The sequence below is a fragment of the Phascolarctos cinereus genome, unplaced genomic scaffold, assembly GCF_003287225.1.
Source record: "Phascolarctos cinereus isolate Bilbo 61053 unplaced genomic scaffold, phaCin_HiC Scaffold_4;HRSCAF=312, whole genome shotgun sequence".
NCBI lineage: Eukaryota > Metazoa > Chordata > Mammalia > Diprotodontia > Phascolarctidae > Phascolarctos > Phascolarctos cinereus.
The window spans coordinates 170,417,914-170,437,421 of NW_027555847.1; the positions used below are offsets into that span (position 1 = coordinate 170,417,914).

Here is a 19,508-nt window from a genome sequence, read left to right on the forward strand (position 1 = left end):
TTATTTTGTAATGTCAATTAATCAAGTTGCATGTATTACACTGAAAGACAGTTATAACATCTGTGGGGGCTTACAGCAAAATGGCCTTTGTTGAGAATTCTTTGGCATTGAAAAACTTCAGAACACTGATCAATGCAAAGACCAATAATGACTTCAGAGGACTGATGGCGAAGCATGCCTTCTGCCTCTTGTAAAAAGCCAAAATATCAAAAACAAATGTTACCTACAATATCTTTCCATGGTCCATAAAGTGGTAGATTATACCACTATAATGCAGAATGAGGTGTACATTTTCAGCCCATGGTCAATGTGCTGTTTGTTTGCTTTGGGTTTTTGGTTTTGGGTTTTGGTTGGGGGTTTTTTGGGGGTTTTTTTGATACTTAGTTTTTAGAAGAGAGGGCTCTACTGGGAGTAAGGAGTCATTGCAAAGTGACAGCAATATAAAAGAAAGGAGCATGAATAAAACATTTTAAAAGGAAAAGAGTCTTGGCCATTGAATACCACCCAATGCAAATGAGGCATTGCAAATTCTTCTAAGAAGTATACTTTGTCATGTTGCATTTTGTGTGTGGAAAAGGAGAAAAAAGACCCTGCAGAGTTCAATGTAACATAGCAAATGACTAGTGATCTCCCAATGAATTGCCCTTATTAAAGGAGTAAGCTATTTATCATTTGCATCTATACAAATGCTTATCCTCATTTTTTCTCCTTTATGTTCAATCACTAAACAACAGATACATCCAATAATTCCAAAAATAAGCACCCATTTTAATATAATGAAAGAATGATTCAGTCAGCAAACAATAAGGGCTAGCTATGTGTTGGCAACCATGCTAAGCAAGCAAGCAACAAACATTTATTAAATAAGCTTTGGGGAGCAAAAAAAAAAAGGCAAAAAAATAGCCACTGGCTTTAAGAAGCTGGAATTGTAGTGTGGTGACAAACATGAAAATAATTATGTACATACAAGATATATACAGAGTAGGTGAAAAGCAATCTCTGAGAGGAAAGCACTAGAAAGCTGGAGAGACTGGGAAAGGTTTCTGGCAGAAGGAGAGATTTGAGCTCAATCTTGAAGGAAGTCAGCAAAACCAAAAAGGGGGAGCAGGTAGAGGAAGAATAACAAGGAGTTGTAAAAATCAAGAGATGTAATGTAGTGTTAGGTCAGGGGAAAAAGCTATCACTGGACCTGACGTAAATTGTGTGGAGGGAAGGTGTGAGATGGCTACTAATTACTGGCAGTCAAAAGCGTGGTGGTCATGGTGGGGAGATGGTAAAACACAAGACTATTTTCAGTCAAATATCAAACAGCATTTCTGACCACAAACTTCTGTGAGAACTAAGTTAGGGAAGTGGCTAAATTTGGATCGACTCTCTTCCTGTGAAGTTGTCAAACTAAATTATTTATGCATTTGAAAACGAAAGAGAAACTGTATCGACTTTATCACACATATAATTATTTGTGCCAGATTTAAAATAGTATCAGTGACTACCAGGTGGCAAACTGGGAGTTAGGGGGATGTTTGGAACACTGAAAAGAAAGCGGCATCCCAATAATTCTGATCGAGGCAATGACCAACCACGATTCCAGAGAATGAATGATGAAGCATTCTATCCACTTCTTGACGTGGAGGTGATGAACTCAAGGCATAGAATGAGACATATTTTTTTCAGACGAAGCCAATGTGGAAATTTGTTTAGCTTGACTATGTATACTTTTACAAGAATTTTTCTTTTCTTCTTTAATGGGGAGGGGGAAGATAGAAAAAATCTATTTTTATTCATTAAAAAACGATTATTTGTTTGTTTTTTACAAAGAAGCGGCCTTCAACTTTTCACTAAAATGGGCAACTATTAATGTGCAAATCATCATCGAAAACAAAATGTATTTGCTACACATAAATAACCTGCTTCCCCAGATGTCCCCACATTGTGTTTTTCTGTACATACAGTGCTGACACACAGAAAGACAGGACTTCCTAACACAATGTAGAACTTCTGTTACCTATTACTTACATAAGCTTGGGCAAGTTGTTTAACATGTCTGTCTTAGGGCAGCTAGGTGGCGCAGTGGATAGAGCACCAGCCCTGAAGTCAGGAGGACCTGAGTTCAAATCCGACCTTCAGACACATAACACTCACTAGCTGTGTGACTCTGGGCAAGTCACTTAACCCCAATTGCCCTCACACAAAAAAAAAATCTCTGTGTCTCACTTTGAATGAATAAAAAAGTACTTTTGCTTACTTACATGCTAGACATTATGCAAAGCACTAGGGATACAAATACAAAAGAGATAGAGCCTGCCTTCAAAGAGTTTATACTCTAATAGGGGACAACCACACATGTCCAGAAGTGGGGATGGTTAGTGGAACCTTAGGGCAATTGATTAATCTATAATTTTTCTCATCTGTAAAAATGAGGGGATGGGGTTAGATGACCCTTAAGTTCCTTCACACGCTACATCTGTCAAGCTATGATAGGAATCTTTTTATTTCTATTTTTTAAAAATGTTTCCTTTTGCCAGAAATCCTTATTGAAGGTCTTAAGTTGAAGTTGACAGTCTCCTGTAATGATCCTGGATCCACACAAGGAGCGTGCACTTACACTATAAATGTCAGGGAATGAAAATGCTAGAGTAGATTACATTTATGTCATTTTCATGCCTGAGATACACAATTTGATAATACCATAGATTTAGAGCTGGAAGCAACCTAGACTTAAAATCCCAAAGGCAATGGGGCGAGGACTAATGATAAATCTTCTTGGCACATCTGCCAACCTTTATGACTAACCATCAAGGTGTTTGTTTCAAAAGCAGATGGCCAAACACTTAGAACACAGGTGTGTATCCGGGTCCAGACTTGTAGGAATATAACTGCTTATCGGAAACCAAGTCATTCTTGATAACTCCCTTCCAGTGTAACATACAAAAAGCCAACATTCCCTAAATTTAGGAAAGAAGCCAAGCTGGCATCATGAAGATGATGTCATTCAGGTGCTTCCATTTTGTTACATTTCAATCCAAAAAATGTTCAATTACCATCAGCAACATTCAGGAACTGACTCTTGCTAGACTAGGCACTGAGGAAAGATTTGTTGTTGTGGTCATTAAGTTATTCAATCGCGTCCAATTCTTCATGACCCCACAGACCACAGCACAACATGCCCTTCTATCTTCTACTCTCTCCCGAGATCTATCCAAGCTCATGCTTGTTGCTTCCATAACACCATCTATCCACTTCATTTTCTGCTGTCCCCTTCTCCTTTTGCCTTTAATCTTTCCCAACATCAGGGTCTTTTGCAATGAATACTGTCTTCTCATTATACAGTCAAAATATTTAAGCTTCAGCTCTGATATTTGACTTACCAATGAATAGTCTGCATTAATTTCTTTTAAGTATTGACTGATTTGATCTCCTTGCTGTCCAAGGGACTCTCAAAAGTCTTCTCCAATCGTTGATAATACAAAAAAATTAATTTTAAAAAAGTGTTTTCTCCAGCACCACAATTCAAGCGTCGTTTCTGCAGTACTCAGCTTTCCTTATAATCCAACTCTCACAGCCATACATTACTACTGGAAAAACCATAGCTTTGATTATATAAACCTTTGTCAGCAAGGTGATGTCACTGCTTTTTAGTATGCTATCCAAATTTACCATAGCTTTCCTTCAAGGAGCAAGTGTCTTTTAATTTCATGACTACTGTCAACATCTGCAGTGATCTTTGAGCCCAAGAATATAAAATCTGACACTGCTTCCTTTCTTCTCCCTCTATCTGCCAGGAAGCAATAGGACAAAATGCCATGATGATAATAATTATAAATAAAACATTCCATATAAATACATAATTATGATATAATATATAACATAAATAAAATAGAATTATAAATAAACATAGCATTTATATGGCACTTTAAGGTTTGCAAAGTACTTTATAAATATTATCTCATTTGATCTTCACAACATCCCTGGAAGGTAGGTGCTATTATTATTCCCACTTTATAGATAAGGAAACTGAAGCAGACAGAAATTAAGTGAATTCCCCAGGTTCACACAGCTAGTAAGTGTCTGAGGGCTATTTCGAACTCAGGTCTTCCTGATTCCAGTTGCAGTGATCTATGTCCTATGTCACCTCGCTGAGATGGAGGTCCTTGCCTTCAAAGAGCTTACAATCTAAGCCGAGAAGTAAAGCTTTTACACAATTAAAGACTCCAGAGGAACTATTTCTGGCCAAGGAGAGTCAAGAAAGGTCACATGGAAGAGGCAAGTATTCAGATGAAGGATGGGCAACATGTCAGCTAACAGATAAGGAAAGAAGGAAGACATTCCAGACAAAAGAAACAGGATCAAGAAAAAAAAAAGGCATGAGGGCTGGGAACTCCAGGATTACAGAAGGTATAAAATTAGAGACCAGTTTGGTTGGATCAAAGAACATGTGATGATTGCATAAATATGAGTTGGAGCTAGAATGTAAACTGAATTCCTGTTAAGGATATTGGATTCTGTTCAGTAAGCAACGAGAAGCCATAAAACTGGATGCTCTGGAGTAGAATAAGTAGAAGTAAATGAAATCATAAAAGAACAGTGTGGCTACATAACATCGACTCAGTCATCACTGGATCTTGCCGCAAATTCCAATCATAAAAATTCATTTGTTTTATTACTTAGAGAGAAAAAAAAATCAAGGACTCCTCAAATTATTTGTAGGTATTTTATAATCACCACCTAAAGGAACAGGAACATATGCTTAGTGGCAGTAGAATACCTGGGGAATATAATCAGGTACTTAAGACACACAGAACTCCACAAGGCAGGATCAATGCATATTTATGAAAAAAGCAGTTTTCAAAGTCAGCATAAGGAGCTCCAAAAATAGAATGATCCACGATCTGTTAGTTAGTGTTACACGGCGAAGAGATTCATTTCTTTAACAAGGCAACTGAGCCCCAACATCTGGATGTACAGCAGTGTTCTCTTTATTCCCATCTTTGTGCTTCTATGAGACAGGACCAAGACATGTTTCATGTATGTCCTGAACCACACCTGCTACAGATTGAGTGCTTAATAAATGCTTGACAAAATTTTAGAACCATCTTTTTAAGAACATTACAAAAACATATGAACTGGGCAAAGTTCTTCCTCTAAGGGCACAAAGGAGTTAGGTGAATGAATAAAGTAAAAATAAATATGTCAGTATCTGGATGACATTTTTAAATTCTCCAAAAATCTTGAGTGCTTTTTCTCTAAAAAAAAAAAAACAGTACTTGGAAAAAATTTTTGTAATATTCTCTTTCATATATAACCTTAGATGTGACTTTCAATTCATTCATCATTTTCCTACCTACAACAAAAACCTAGCCAGAGGTGATGACTTTTAGACATTTCTATAAACACAAACAGCGATATAACTTTAGTTATAACTTCTTTGTAAATAATATGCACATGTTGAGTTTCATTTGTAATATTCACATAGTAAAGGAGATTTCAGTCCACCGAATTGTACCTATATTTTAACCCTTCATGCAACTAGCTGTCTCTGAAAAGAGGACTACAGGATAGCAAGAAAATAGTTTTTCTAAATGGCTCTGTAACAAACTGAAGAGTGTATATGTTCAAGATGCTAACTCAAAAGGTCCCTGTTGTTATGGGATTGATTTTCCACTGGCAAATGCCATAGACTGCAAGGATAGAATGTGAGTGGTTACAGTAAAAATTGAACACTTTGCATGGAAAATAAAGGAGATGCAAATAGATACCTATGTAATAATTTTTAAAATACTGCAACTATGCAACTTTGTATAGGTATACTGGTACTTTTGGCCTGAAATGAACTAAAGTCTTTCTTTAGCGTACAAGTTTATTTAAAATTCTTTATACTGTTAAATTTACTGCTTGCAAATTACCTCACCCAAGTACTTCCAAACATGAAAAATTAATAAATATGAACTTTGCATAAGATAATGGAATGTCCTAAAATGAGCCCAATTTTATTTTTTAATTACATACATTATACATTTTGCCATCTACAAAGTGCATTTTCATGCACAATGCAAAGTGCCTGCATTACAGAATTTGCATATATTAATTTCAACAACAGCCTGAGACCATTTTACATACCATTTGAACAAAACAGCTAGAAACACACCATCTTGAGTTCCATACAACAAAGGAAGAATTCTAAACACACCTGGTATTAGTAAGCAGTGATTTTTAAGACCATAAATTATAAATTTTTCAATGACAACATAAGCTGCATCAAGATGATGTTCCTTAATTTCTCGAACCCTTCCATATGACTGTATACTTAGGTAAAAGCAAATGAATGATTAAGAATGTACAGGTATACCTGATAGAGATGCTATCTTCCTCCTGGCACCAACAAAGGCCTCAGTTAATCATCAAATAAACCACATTTTGTTGGAAGTATAATCATACTTTTCTTCCATTTTCTGTAATATAAGAGCTCTAGTTTGAGTGTTGCTGCCATTGAGATAAAATACAGGTTCAAATATGCAGATTTGATTCACTGAGCATGTGCATCTTATAATCATTTATCTTGACGTTAAGGGTATACTGTTGGAGATCAGGTTAGTCTGCACTCTTTATCACTAATATATTCTACCACCATGTGGCTAATAAAGAGTTGGAGGGGTTTTTTTTTTGTATTGGGCTTTTTTTTTTCTTTTTTTGAAGCAACAGCTGCAACATAATATGAAACCTTTCCTAAACCCACAAGGAGCCTTTTATACAATGCTCACCAAGTAAATCAAAGACTTAATAAAAGGCCAAAGTACTGTAAATAAAAGCCAAAGTACTTCAAGAGAGCTGTATACCTTTCAACAACCTTAGTTTGGAAACAAGATGGGGTTTTACCCACACTTAACAAGAATAAGCCACCCTAATTATCAGTACTATTACTATTACAAATTTTAACCAATGGATGGCTTTCATCCAATATTTTACGGCTGATTTTTAGGTATATCATCCAGATATTTCCTTTGCTTTCACTGAGTTCTGAATGAGGGAATCTTGAAACCAGAGTCCTGTTTGCGTGTTGATTCCAAACACAACATAGTTCTTAACCAAAAGGGCTCTCAGCTGGGTAACTAAGTCTTAACTGTCATGTCTTAAAATGTGTTGAAATGAATTTGATTTGTGAAAATAAGAGCAAATTCAAGATTCCTCTGAAGTAGGTCAGGTTCACAAGGTTTCCTACAATATTCAGGCTTTTGGTATAGAGGTTCCAAAAATAAGATCTACCTACAAATGAAAGTCATGCTTTCACATATTTTATTTAAAAAAAAAAAACAGAATCCAACAGTTTTTAATTTTTCAAATCATTATTATTGCAGAGTTGTTGAGAGCTGCAGTGAGCCAAATTAAAGGCAGTAGGGTTGTGTTTTTGATTTGTGTATTTGTTTTTAATAAAAAGGATGCCACACTGGCATATGTAAGAATGATATCATTCAGAGTTATTTAAGATGGGCTGATAAGCATTTCCTTTGAAGTAATTTACAAAGATATATCAATCCAAAAATAAGATTCTTTTTTTTGGCAATTGGGGTTAAGTGACTTGCCCAGGGTGACACAGCTAGTAAGTGTCAAGTGTTGGTCTGAGGCTGGATTTGAACTCAGGTACTCCTGACTTCAGGGCCAGTGCTCTATCCACTGCACCACCTAGCTGCCCCTCAAAAGTAAGATTCTCAAAAAAGAAAAAAAAACTCAATTGCTAAGAAAATTAATGAATCAGAGGGACCCATCCACTTCATGTGCTAAAGGTCTGTCCACTCGACTATAACTGAGGAAATAGAGAATTATAAAGAAGAAATTCAACTTCTGACAAGCTCTCATGAACTCATAGAAACGTATCTGGTAGCAAGCACCTTGTGTTAAGAATTACTAGATTACCCCCCCTTTTAAAAAACAATAAAAAAGTTAAAGTGAATTTTTGTGCTCATAAAAAGTCCCTAATTAAATGGTATCTGAGATTAGCATCTCCTAAGGTCTCTAAACCAAGATTCTGCCCCACAGAAGGGCAAACTATAGGCACTATAGATTGATTCAGCCTCTTTCTGGCTAGTTCAGTCTCAAAACCAAGGCAGCCCATGACTTCTGTGTAAAGCCCATCAGCAAAGGTGCTAACAGAGGAGGCAGGAGGGGCCTGCCAATCAACAATCACCAAATGAAATCTTAAATAAGCCAGCAATCAGTCAAAGACAGGGGTGACTTTGGTTCATACATAGGCAGACTACATTTAAACCAGTATTCTAGAGGTGAATGTCTCTGTAAGTCCTTTCAAGTCCTCCAAACAGCAGGTTCATAAGTTTGGAGGTTGGTGGGGGTTTGGTTTGGTTTATTTGGTTGTTTTCTCCTTTAAATGGACCACTGGAAAAATCTGACCACCAAAAAGCAGACCATCACCCCTGGTGGGCTTGGTGAAGCTTCTGAAGAACTTTAAAAGCCAGCAAACCTTTTCAGGCAGATTCATCACATTTGCCTTGGTCCTACAAACGTTTATAGGTACCAAGAAGAGCTTTGCAATTCGGGCAATAGTGATCCACATCCTGAAGTGCATCCACACAAAATGGAATGAAACAGCAGCCAGCTATACACCTGGAAGAAGAGAAAAGGGGAAAAAAATGATTTATCAACCCAGGGATTCTTCCTACAAGCTGTCTTAGACCTAAACTATAATAACCAGAGACTGCCTCTATCTCAATTTCTCTTCGGAGACCTAGAATAACATTACTTATAAAACAAAGCTTCTTAACTTTGCTTGGGTCATGGATCCCTTCAACAATCTAGTGAAGCCTACTGACCCCTTGAGAAGGGCCATCTTCAGAGAATAATATTTTTAAATGCATGAATATACAGGAAAACAAAAGAAATCAATTATACGGAAGTATAATTTTATACACACATATACAAAACCAAACTCAAAGGCCTCAGGTTAAGAATTCCTGGGTGAAGAAGGGCTCAGTAATGTTTTATGATATTGACAATATCTATAACAAAATAAATCTACAAACAATCCTGGAGACAAGAGAGTGGAATTTTTCCTACTAATGTAGATCTGCACCTTCTGTTCAATTTACATAGTCTCAGAGAACTGATTAGGGTATTAAGGGGAGTTAAGTAATTTGACCAAAGTAAAAAAGCCAGTAAGTGTTAGAAGTGGGTCTTGAACCCAATTCTTCCTAACCTTTAGGCCATCTCTCTATCCGTTATGTCAAACTACCTCTTAAAATATTATATAACTTACCCATGAACTATTACTAAAAAGACACAAGACCTATAAGCCAATTCAACCAAACAAGTATTTATTAAATGCCTGCTACTTACAAGGCACTGACCTCAGGGAGCTTACATTCTAATCATAGCCCTTACCAGAATCACTAAAGTAAAACCTTGCTAACATAAGCATTTTAAAAGATGATGTTAAGTTGGACTAGAAAGAAATTGCAGCACTGTTGGGTTGGAAGAAGAGCAGTCACAAAAGCCTTCTGTATGAGTCCATGCTCTCCTACTTGGACACCTAATTCTCTGAGTCTCAAGTTTCTTCATTTATAAAATGGGAAGAATACTTGTACTTCCTACCTGAAAGGGCTGTAATGAGACCTAAGGTGAATATAATAGCAAAATACTTTGTAACATTAAGAAGCTATAAATATAAGCTATTATCTCCATTATAGCAACTACCAATTAAGAATCATATTTCTAATTTACTGAAATAATCTAGAAAGAATCTGACCTCCCAAAAAAATCTTTCTTAATTAAGATTAGTTTTCACATGCATTTATCATTTTTCTTAAGGGGATAATTTAGCTAATAAACTCTTCAAAGTTAAAACTGAATATGTGGGCCATTGTTTTGCATTTTCCTACTTTCTGAGATTAAAACAGTCTTTGATGCTGAGGCTCAAAAAGGATGTTTAGCATTTTCTTCCTAAGGAATTCAAAACATGCAACCAACAGTATAGTGTGAGTGGGTGGAAGCAATAGTGGAACAGGGGCCAGGAAATCGGGAGGGGTGTGTGTGTGTGTGTGTGTGTGTGTGTGTGTGTGTGTGTGAGAGAGAGAGAGAGAGACAGAGAGAAAGAGAAACTGAGAGACTAAGAGAGACATTGAGAGACAAAGACAGAGACAGATAGAGACAGAAAGACACAAGATATCACAAGAGACACTGAGAGACAAAGACAGAGACACCTTATGCACATTACTATGTCTCCACTTGGAAGTGGGAAAGGGAATACTGTTCACGTCCTTTACCTGCCTCATAAATAGTAGAGAAAAATGAGCCAGTACACATAAGATTGTTTAAGGCTCTTTAAAGTATTATTCATTTACAGGAAGAAAAACTGAAACATGAGGTAGCTAAATACATGAATGGCCCAAGGTCACCCAAATTTCACATGCAGCCAAGAATTAAGTGATGCTACTTTTCCCTGCTTTGGGGGTGGGGCAAAACTATGCCTTTTCAAAACACTCTCACAAACCAGTAATGACTATGTCTTTAAATACACTACCCTAAGTCCAGACAGATTTTATGCATCCGTCTAAGTTGATAAGACAGAAAAAACTTGAATTCATAATAGGGCAAGATGTTTTGAAGAGATTAATATAAAAGCATTTTTAATATAAATCTACACCCCAAACCTTCCATTATGTTGAAAGATAGTGTGACATAGTAGATAACAAGTTGGCCTCAGAGTCAGAAAGATCTGGGTTCAAGTCCAGCCTAGAATACTAATAGCTGTGGACAAGTAAGTGGTATACCAATCTCGAATTTGAGTTGATAGAAAGAGTTTCCTCATAGGGAGTTCCCTTACACCAGTGAAATGTAGATTCAGACACACACAGGATGTCCCAAAAGTTTAAAAATTTTTTTAAAAAAGCTTTAATAGCCTAAAATTACACTAAGACTTTTTGGATATCCTGTATATTTAAGTGAATACTGTCATTCAGACCACAAAAAAATTCCCAAAACTGCAAGGTAAAAAAAAGTCTCTAGGGCAAGAGCTCTTAAGCTTTTTTTGTGTGTGTTATGATCCCTTTGGCAGTCTCATGAAGCCTATGGACCCCTTCTCAGAATGAGGTTTTTAAATGCATACGATTTAATACAAAGGACTACAAAAGAAACCAATATCAATATATTAAATATAGTTATCTATTTTTAATGTCACAGATCCCAGATCAAGAACCCTTGCTCTAAAGATAACACTCAGCACAACAGGAAACTACTTGTTTTACAATACTTGTTTGCAAATGTAGCAGAATACTTTTACCATGAGAGCAAAAGAAATTGTGCAATCCAGACTTCCTGATTATTTCACATCTAAAGACGAACAAATGTGAGATACATACATACATACGTACGTACGTATGTATGTACGTATGTATGTATATGTATATCTGTGTGTGTGTGTGTGTGTGTGTGTGTGTGTATGTAGCAGGAGTGACCAGGAGAACCCCAAATAAAAATGTCCCTGAACAAAGGGCCAGAAAACTCTCCTTGTCCAGCTGCATGGAGGTACCCAGCTGGGCACCTCCAGGTTCTCCTGCTTGCCCCTACCAGAATGTCAAATCATATCCATACGATAAGATACTAGGTTTGCCAACTCACCCCAGTAAGCAAAGGCTGCCACAAGACAGCCAAGTTAGGGCTCCTGCATTAAAAGAGAGACTGGTCACTATCATCTTGTTACACGAGGGACAGCACATCTGGACAGGACGGTCAAAAAAGGTGACAGGCTGCTGCACATACACAGTCTGAACTGCAACTGATTAGAGAGAGAGAGAAATGCTTTTTAGATGATCATTATTAAAATTAATAGCTTAATTTGCTTGTCTTTCACTTTAAAAAGCAGTATGTCCCACCACTACCTTATTTAATTCTCAGCAACTCTCTGAGATAGATGGGGCAAATACTATTATCACTCCCATTTTGGACATAAGGAAGCTTGGCTGAGAAGGATAAAGTTATTTGCCATGTGGTCAGGGAAGAAAGAAGCCACTCAAACTCAGGTCCTTTGGCTCCTACAACTGCTCATATAATAGATAGTGAAAAAAATGGATGAATAATCAAAATAGTCAAAATAATAGTCATAGCATCATAGACCAAGAGCTGAAAGGAAGCTCAGAGACCATTATTCTAATCTCCTCATTTTACCCATAGGTATAATGAGACCTAGGGAAGTTAAGTGAGTTGCTGATGGTCATGTTGTCAATAAGCATTAATTAGTTTATAATAAGGTTGCTGGCCCCAGGGGACAATTCTGGATATTTAAGCGTGCATGATAAGTGGTAAAATAAAAAAATTTAATTTTAAGAAGCTTTATAGAAATATAATTAATTCTTTCATTTTTTTGCTTCTCCTATACAGTCAATTGGTAATTATGAAAGGCAAAGTGGTGGACTAAGAAACCAACCACACTTATCAACATTTACCAAAATGATCAAGCCACAACTCAAAACACCATCAAAAAACCACTTACAGAGCACTCAGCTGCTCAGGGCACTTTGGGTCTGAGTGAGGGAAAGGTGATGGGAGTGTTAAAAGGCTGGTAGCTTTTTCCTCAACTAGGAAGCAGGCAGTAAAGAAAAATCTACATACTCTTAGTTTTGGTTTTTAATCAAATAAAAATCTCTGAAGAAAAATTCATCTTCTCCCTTCTCCCCACTCCAAGACACCCAAGCTTCTCTTTCTGGTTTTAGTGCCACAGTAAATGCTTTGTATCTAATGCCAGTTATTGTCAGGAAATTCCTTCTTATGTTGTTGAATTGACTGGCATTTCAATATCCAATGTATGTGGTGGGGACAGAGAATCACAGCACCTTAGGATCAGAGATTAAAAATTGGAAAAGACCTCGAACAACTCCTAAAGCTAAAGGGTCAAAATAATAATGGAAATAAATCTCCTTGCAGGAAAGAAAAAGGAATCATTCAAAAACTATTTCGCTTTCTTGATATTTAGGATAATAGGATAACAAATAAGAAAAAGGAATGGACCTTAGATGTCTCAAGGTGATAATTTTTTTTAAATTTAATAAAGTACTTAGCAATAATACAAGGTTTATACAATTTTAAAGTAGCACACAGAGGAAAAAAATACACACAAGCAACAGTCATGGCCTAAAATAACATAAAATTATTCTCCTGTCCCTCTCAAGGATGGAATGTGGTATAGTGGTCAGCGGGCCAGCCTGGAATCAGGGAGACCTAGGTTTAGCTCATTCCTCTAAATACATACTAGCTGTCAGCCAAATCACTGAAATCTCTCAGTGCCCCCAGGCAATTCTCTAAAATTAAAAATTACCAATCTGTATCTGTGGAGGGAGTTTCCATACTGGACATTACCTACACAGGTCTGCTCCCCCTCCTCACCACCCCTCCAAAAAAGAATCCATTTTAGCTTCAAGAGAACTACTAGAAGGCAAGGGAGGTTAAAAATAACACAGCTAGAGGAACTGTTACTGAACTGGCTTTAATTATTAACTACTTACATACCTAAGACAGCCCAGGTGAAATGGCAGGTGTAGAAGCAAAAGAGGAGAGGGGACAAAGCAAATTTTGTCTGAGTGTAACAGCAAGGTATGCTGGTCCCGAGGGCTCCAGCTCACTCATGCCTAGGCCACAACTGCTCCCATTCCTGTTTTTTTCTTCAGTCTCCATGGCCACATATAACCACAATGCATGGTGGCCCCTCCCACTACCATCCCCACCCTTAAAATTATCCTGGGCACACCAACAACAGGTTAGGCCCCTGTAATGGGCTGTGAAATGAGCCTGATTTATAGTACAAAGAGAGATACTCAATATACCCTACTTCATATAGGGTATAGTATATAAATATATATATGAATATATTTATACAAATACATAAATATATTCATATGTAAATATATTTATATATAAATGCATATTTATGAATATAGTGAATATATTTATATAATAAGTATATCTATAAATATATTTGTATTTATATACATATATGTGTAATATATAAATACAGAGTCAACAGAATACTAATGATGAATGTCTAAGTCCCAGTAACAACCCATAAAGTCAAACAAAATATCCATGGACATAACCAAAGAGATCAGATTTTTTAAGGAAATAGTTATTTCAAATATTACAGGATAGATTATCTCTCCCACCAAACCTTGCATATTTATTCTGTATATATCTTATATTTTATATTTATTTTGTATATATCTTATATTATCAATGAACATATTACAATGCCCTCCAGCAGAATACAATAAAGCTCCTGAGGGCAGAGAATAGCCTTTCTTTTGTAATTGCCTGGCACATTTTGTGTTGTTCAGTCATGTCTAACTCTTCTCAATCTCCATTTGGGTTTGGGGTTTTTTTGGCAGAGATACAGGAATGGTTTGCCATTTCCTTCTCCAGCTCATTTTACAGATGAGGAAACTGAGAGTTAAGTGACTTGCCCGGGGTCAAAGCTAGCAAGTATCTGAGGCCAAATTTGAACTCTGGAAGATGAGTCTCTATCCACTGCACCACCTAGATGCCTTATGTACCAGCCTGGCACGTAGCAAAGTGCTTAGTAAATTGATTGACTGGTAGATTGGCTGATTTGACAGATTCTAGGCGTGGGCAAGTCACTTAACCCTGTTTGCCTCAGTTTCCTCACCTGTAGAATGGTCTGGAGAAGGAAATGGCCAACCACTCCAGCACCTTTGCCAAGAAAACCCCAAATGGGGTTATGAAAAGTCAACCACCACTGAAAATGACTAAAAAAAACCAAAAAAGCCTGAAGAAAGAAACCTTATGGCTAAGGAAGAAACGGAAAGGGTTTAAACAAATAGGTTAAGTCAATTACTTACTTGCATTAGGATTTGGAGCTGGCAAAGGCTGAGAATAGTATGCAGGAGGATTCATACCCTTCCCATCTGCTCCTGGCACTACTCCTGGCACTATTCCTGGTACAGGCCCAGGGGGAGGAGTAGGAAAATGACTGTTGATAGCCATTGTCTCTTCATAGGAAGGAGGCGCATTTGGAGTTATTGATGCTCCTGGAACAACGTTATGTGGTCCTAGAGCTGACATTTTATCTAAAATAAAGTTACACAAAGTTATTCTTCTCTTCAGCAAACATTTATTTCATGCCTACAAGGTACAAGGCTCTGTGCTAAGCATTAATTAGTCCAGTGTGACAAATTCGAGGTCTTTTCCCTTGTTTTGACACTCACTTCTCTACCTTGAAGTCTCCACCACCACCACTATCTCACCATTTGTCTGCAATTACTGCCTCAATTTCTCTCTTCCCTACTCACTTCTTAACTCCTCTATTGTAGTCTGGCTTCTGAGTTCAAGTCTCCACTGAAACTGCTGTCTCCTGAATTACTAATGGTCTCCTAATTAATTGCCAGATCCTTTTCACAGTCCTCATGTCTCTGCTGCATCTTAGTCAAGGCTGACCACTCTCTACAGAAAGGGTTCTTAACCTGCTATAGGTGGGAGATTTAAGGGAATGGATGAGTAAAAAAATTACACCACAATTTTCACTAACCTCTCACTGAAATTTAGCATTTCCTTCATTATGAATATAAGCAACAATCAGCAGTAGTTATCACCAACACCTCTGACTTTGTCATCAAAAGAAATTACAGACATTTTCATATCACATTACAGTGAAAACAGATTGAATATCCAACCTGACATTCATGTTACTTTGCCAAAGACCACCCCATAGTTTAATGTGCTGATCCAAGCTAAGACCATCTTTAAACTTTAATTTGTCTATATTTAAATATAGTCTTGCTATTTAATGTGTTAATAAAGAAGCACTTATTACTATACCACAATTTTAAAAATATTTTTAAAACTGTATTTCAATATAATTCAGCTAGCTAGGTAGTGTAGCTAGATACATCACTGAGCCTGCCATCAGGAAGACTTGGTTCAAATCTAGCCATAGACACTTACTATCAGTGTGACCCTGGGCAAGTCACTTAACCCCTGTTTTCCTCAGTTTCCTCAATTGCAAAATTCAGATAATAATAGTACCTACTTCCCAATGTTGTTGTGAAGATCAAATGAGATGATAGTTGTAAAGCTTGTAGTACAGTGCCAAACACAGAGTAGGCGCTATATAAATGTTAGCTATTATTTACCTGGTAATCCTATGTATTTCATTTTAGGCACTTAAAATCACTATTCTGAAACAATAAAGATTAGGACCCCCTACGGTAAAGTCTCCCAGGGGAATATTTTCTCCTCATCGAGTCTTTGTGACGTTGCTCTTTTTGTGTGTTTTCCTATCCAACAGCTCTTCTCAGTCTCCTTTGCTGTGTCTTCCCCTAGATCCCCTTCCCTTCTGCAGGTAAACCCCCAAGGCTCTGTCCTAGGGCAGAAGGACAAACAGCAACGCTCAATGACTCTACCAGTTCTAATTCAATTATCATCTAAGTGGATGCTTCAGAGATACGGCGATGATGTAGCCCTCGTCTATCTCCTGGGCTCATCGCCCTCATCACCAGCAGCTTATCAGACACAACTAAAGAGAACACTAGCAACCCAAAAAGAATCAGGCATTTCTAGTGCTACGTCCCAGAAGCATCTCAGACTCATTACCTGCCCAACAGAACTCATTCTCTCCCCTCTCCAAATTCATCCCCCTCTTCTGGCTGTCCTTATTTCTGTCGAAGGCATTCCTTTTTCCTTCCCTAAACCAGATTTGCAACCTTGAAGTCATCCTTGATCCCTCAAATATCCACCCACTGAGTTGCCAAGTCTCCTGGATTCTACCCCCACAGCATCTCTCTGTTGCTTGATCTCTATTCACACAATCGCCATCCTGCTTCAGGCTCTCCTCTCCTCTTGACTGGGATTGTTGCAACAGATTCCTAATAGCTCTCCCTCTCCAATCTTATCCTATCTTCCACATCCCTACTAAGTGATTTTCCTCAATCAAAAATCTTGTCAGGTCACTCTCCTGCTCAATCAACTGGGAGCAGGGAAAAGGACTGGATCTGTGATTTTACTCATGGGGGGGGGGGATTCCTAGATGAAAAACACCTTCTTCCAATGCAAGTCAGTGCCTTCCCTGCAATGTACAGGCTTGAAGAGTTCCTAGAACACTGCTACTGCTGTTGCTGCTGCTGTTTGTTCTCAAACAGGACCAATGACTTCAGGAGGGTGATGTCTTGACTTGCAAGTGAATTGGGTTTAAGTAAGGCAGAGCTATGCAGTCATCAGCCTCATTCTCTCCTCCAAAGCCATCTGAGGGGTAGCTAGGTGGCGCGGTAGATAAAGCTCTGGCCTTGGAGTCAGAAGGACCTGCATCCAAATCTGGTCTCAGACACTTAATACTTACAAACTGTGTGACCTTGGGCAAGTCACTTAACCCCGACTGCCTCAACAACAACAACAACAACAACAACAAAAAGAATTGAGGCAAAAGATGGCCTAGTTTGCCTTCATAAAAGAGTCAGTCTGGGAGAGGAAGACCTTAGAGCACTGAGATTTGATTGGCCCAGGGTGGTACAGTCAGTATCTCAGAAACTAGGTCTTCTGGGATCAGAGGCCTGCTCTCTATCCACTACACCTTAATTAACAAGTATTTATTAATTTGCCTGTCCTATGTCACTCACTGTTCTAGACAAAAAAGCAACAGTTCCTTCCTTCAAAGAGTTTAAGAAAACCCCAGTGGCTCCGTGTGTGTGTGTGTGTGTGTGTGTGTGTGTATGCATACACATATAGATATACATATAGATATACACATGCACATCTATACATATCTATATGTATGTATATATACATATGTACATGTATACACATACACATATACACATACACATACATACATATTAGGATCAAATACAAACTCGTCTGTTGGTCAGTTCCTGTCAGTCTGTCTTTCCAGCAGAATATATCATTCCTCTTCGCCCACTCTATGGTCCAAACAGGTCTTCTTACTGTTCCTCACATATGACACCTACAACTCTGTAGTCTTTACACAGTCTGTCCATGTCTGGAACACATTCTCTCTCTCTCATCTCTGCACTTCTTAAAATCCCTACTTTCCATTAAAGCTCAGTTCTGATACCACTCACACAAGGCCTCTCTCCTGATCCTTAATGCTATTAGTGCCTTACTCTCCAAATTACGTTGCATTTTACTTTGCATATATTTCTAAGTATTCATGTTGTCATTTCATATGTATATATGTATCATTCACAGCCAAATGCAAATGCCCTAAGGACAAGGCCATTTTTGTTTTTCCTTTCTCAGGATTAACACTGTATATCCTAGGTGCTTAATTAATACATGGTTGTTGAGTAATAATACACAAGTAATTTTTGAGAATAGTTTGAGTTCAGTCTTGCTTTAGGAGATGTCCCCCTCCAGACCTGCTGACACCACTGTCATGCATTTTGCTCAATGTACATGAGAAAGCTAGATGAAGAAAATGGCCCAAATTAACCAATATCCAACACAAAAGGCCAAGGGGAAATACCAGCCAAAGTCTTATATAAATATCTTTTTCTTTGCTTCAGTGATAAGCCAATATTGAAACTTTCTTTAAAATATTTGGAAACTTTTAGCTCCACTGAATTTCCCATTTACATTACTCCAACATCTTTAGTCAATAAAATCAAAAGGGTATAATTTTTTAAAAATCAGCTTATAAAACTTTCTCAATTTTTAAAAGGAAACACAAATGCATCCAGCACAGATGCTCCTTTCTGAGGAAGGGCAAGAAACATATTTTCTTTTTTCAAGCAAACCAGGTGGCTAGAATTACAATTTGTAAATAGGGTGTGTTCCTGTCCAAGACTTTGTTAGCTGAACCATAAAGTAGCTTCATTAGTAGACAGTACCATCCTTTGTGTGCTTTTAAAAAAAAAAACTGGGCAGGGCATACCTGGGTAGAAGAAATATTCAGTTATCTGCCTCAAGTGGAAGTCAATAAAAGAATATGTGTGAGAGAGATTGTGTGGTCATGGGGCCCTGTTTCACTTTATATTGACATAGTGATTTTATTCTACCTTTTCTCTCATTTCCCAATATCCTGCTACCACTTTCTTGTGCCTACTAGCTCCTGGATGGGGCAAAGGGTGACATATCATATGACCATGGCTATAAGAAAGCCTTTTTAACGACAAACCATCATCAACTTCCTATGAGATGTGAGTGGAAGGAACAAAGGCTAGATGGGGGAAAAAATACAAAAAGGGAATAAGCCAGTTAGAGGATGTTAGTTACACAGGCCATGGTCCTTAAATGGAAGAATCAAAGAATTCATTACACAGAAGTTAGCTGAAGTCTAATTACAGATGGCACTAACAACTCCTGCACATTTGCTTCTGTCACTTCCTTTTTGGTGCCTATGAGATATTTTCAACAAAGAGAACAATGTCGTCACTGTGATTCTTTGAAGTAATTTACATCCTTGCTGAGGCATTCCTCCCCTCACCACACACACACACACACACACACACACACACACACACACACACACACTTTTTTTTTATTAAACT

The 19,508-nt window shown here is 37.6% G+C and overlaps 1 protein-coding gene across 2 annotated transcripts in view; it reads right to left on the reverse strand.

Moving 5' to 3' along the window:
* Positions 1 to 4,954: 4,954 nt before the first annotated feature.
* The window catches only part of LITAF (lipopolysaccharide induced TNF factor), a 45,637-nt gene continuing 31,083 nt past the window's right edge, over positions 4,955 to 19,508 (reverse strand). For both annotated transcript variants that reach the window (XM_020972540.2, XM_020972539.2), the window contains exons 2-4: positions 14,850 to 15,077; positions 11,623 to 11,779; positions 4,955 to 8,613 (exon numbers count right to left, since the gene is read on the reverse strand). In XM_020972540.2, coding sequence (XP_020828199.1) covers positions 8,505 to 8,613; positions 11,623 to 11,779; positions 14,850 to 15,072 — 489 coding nt within the window. In that variant the 5' untranslated portion in view covers positions 15,073 to 15,077 and the 3' untranslated portion in view covers positions 4,955 to 8,504. The remainder of the gene's footprint in view (positions 8,614 to 11,622; positions 11,780 to 14,849; positions 15,078 to 19,508) is intronic.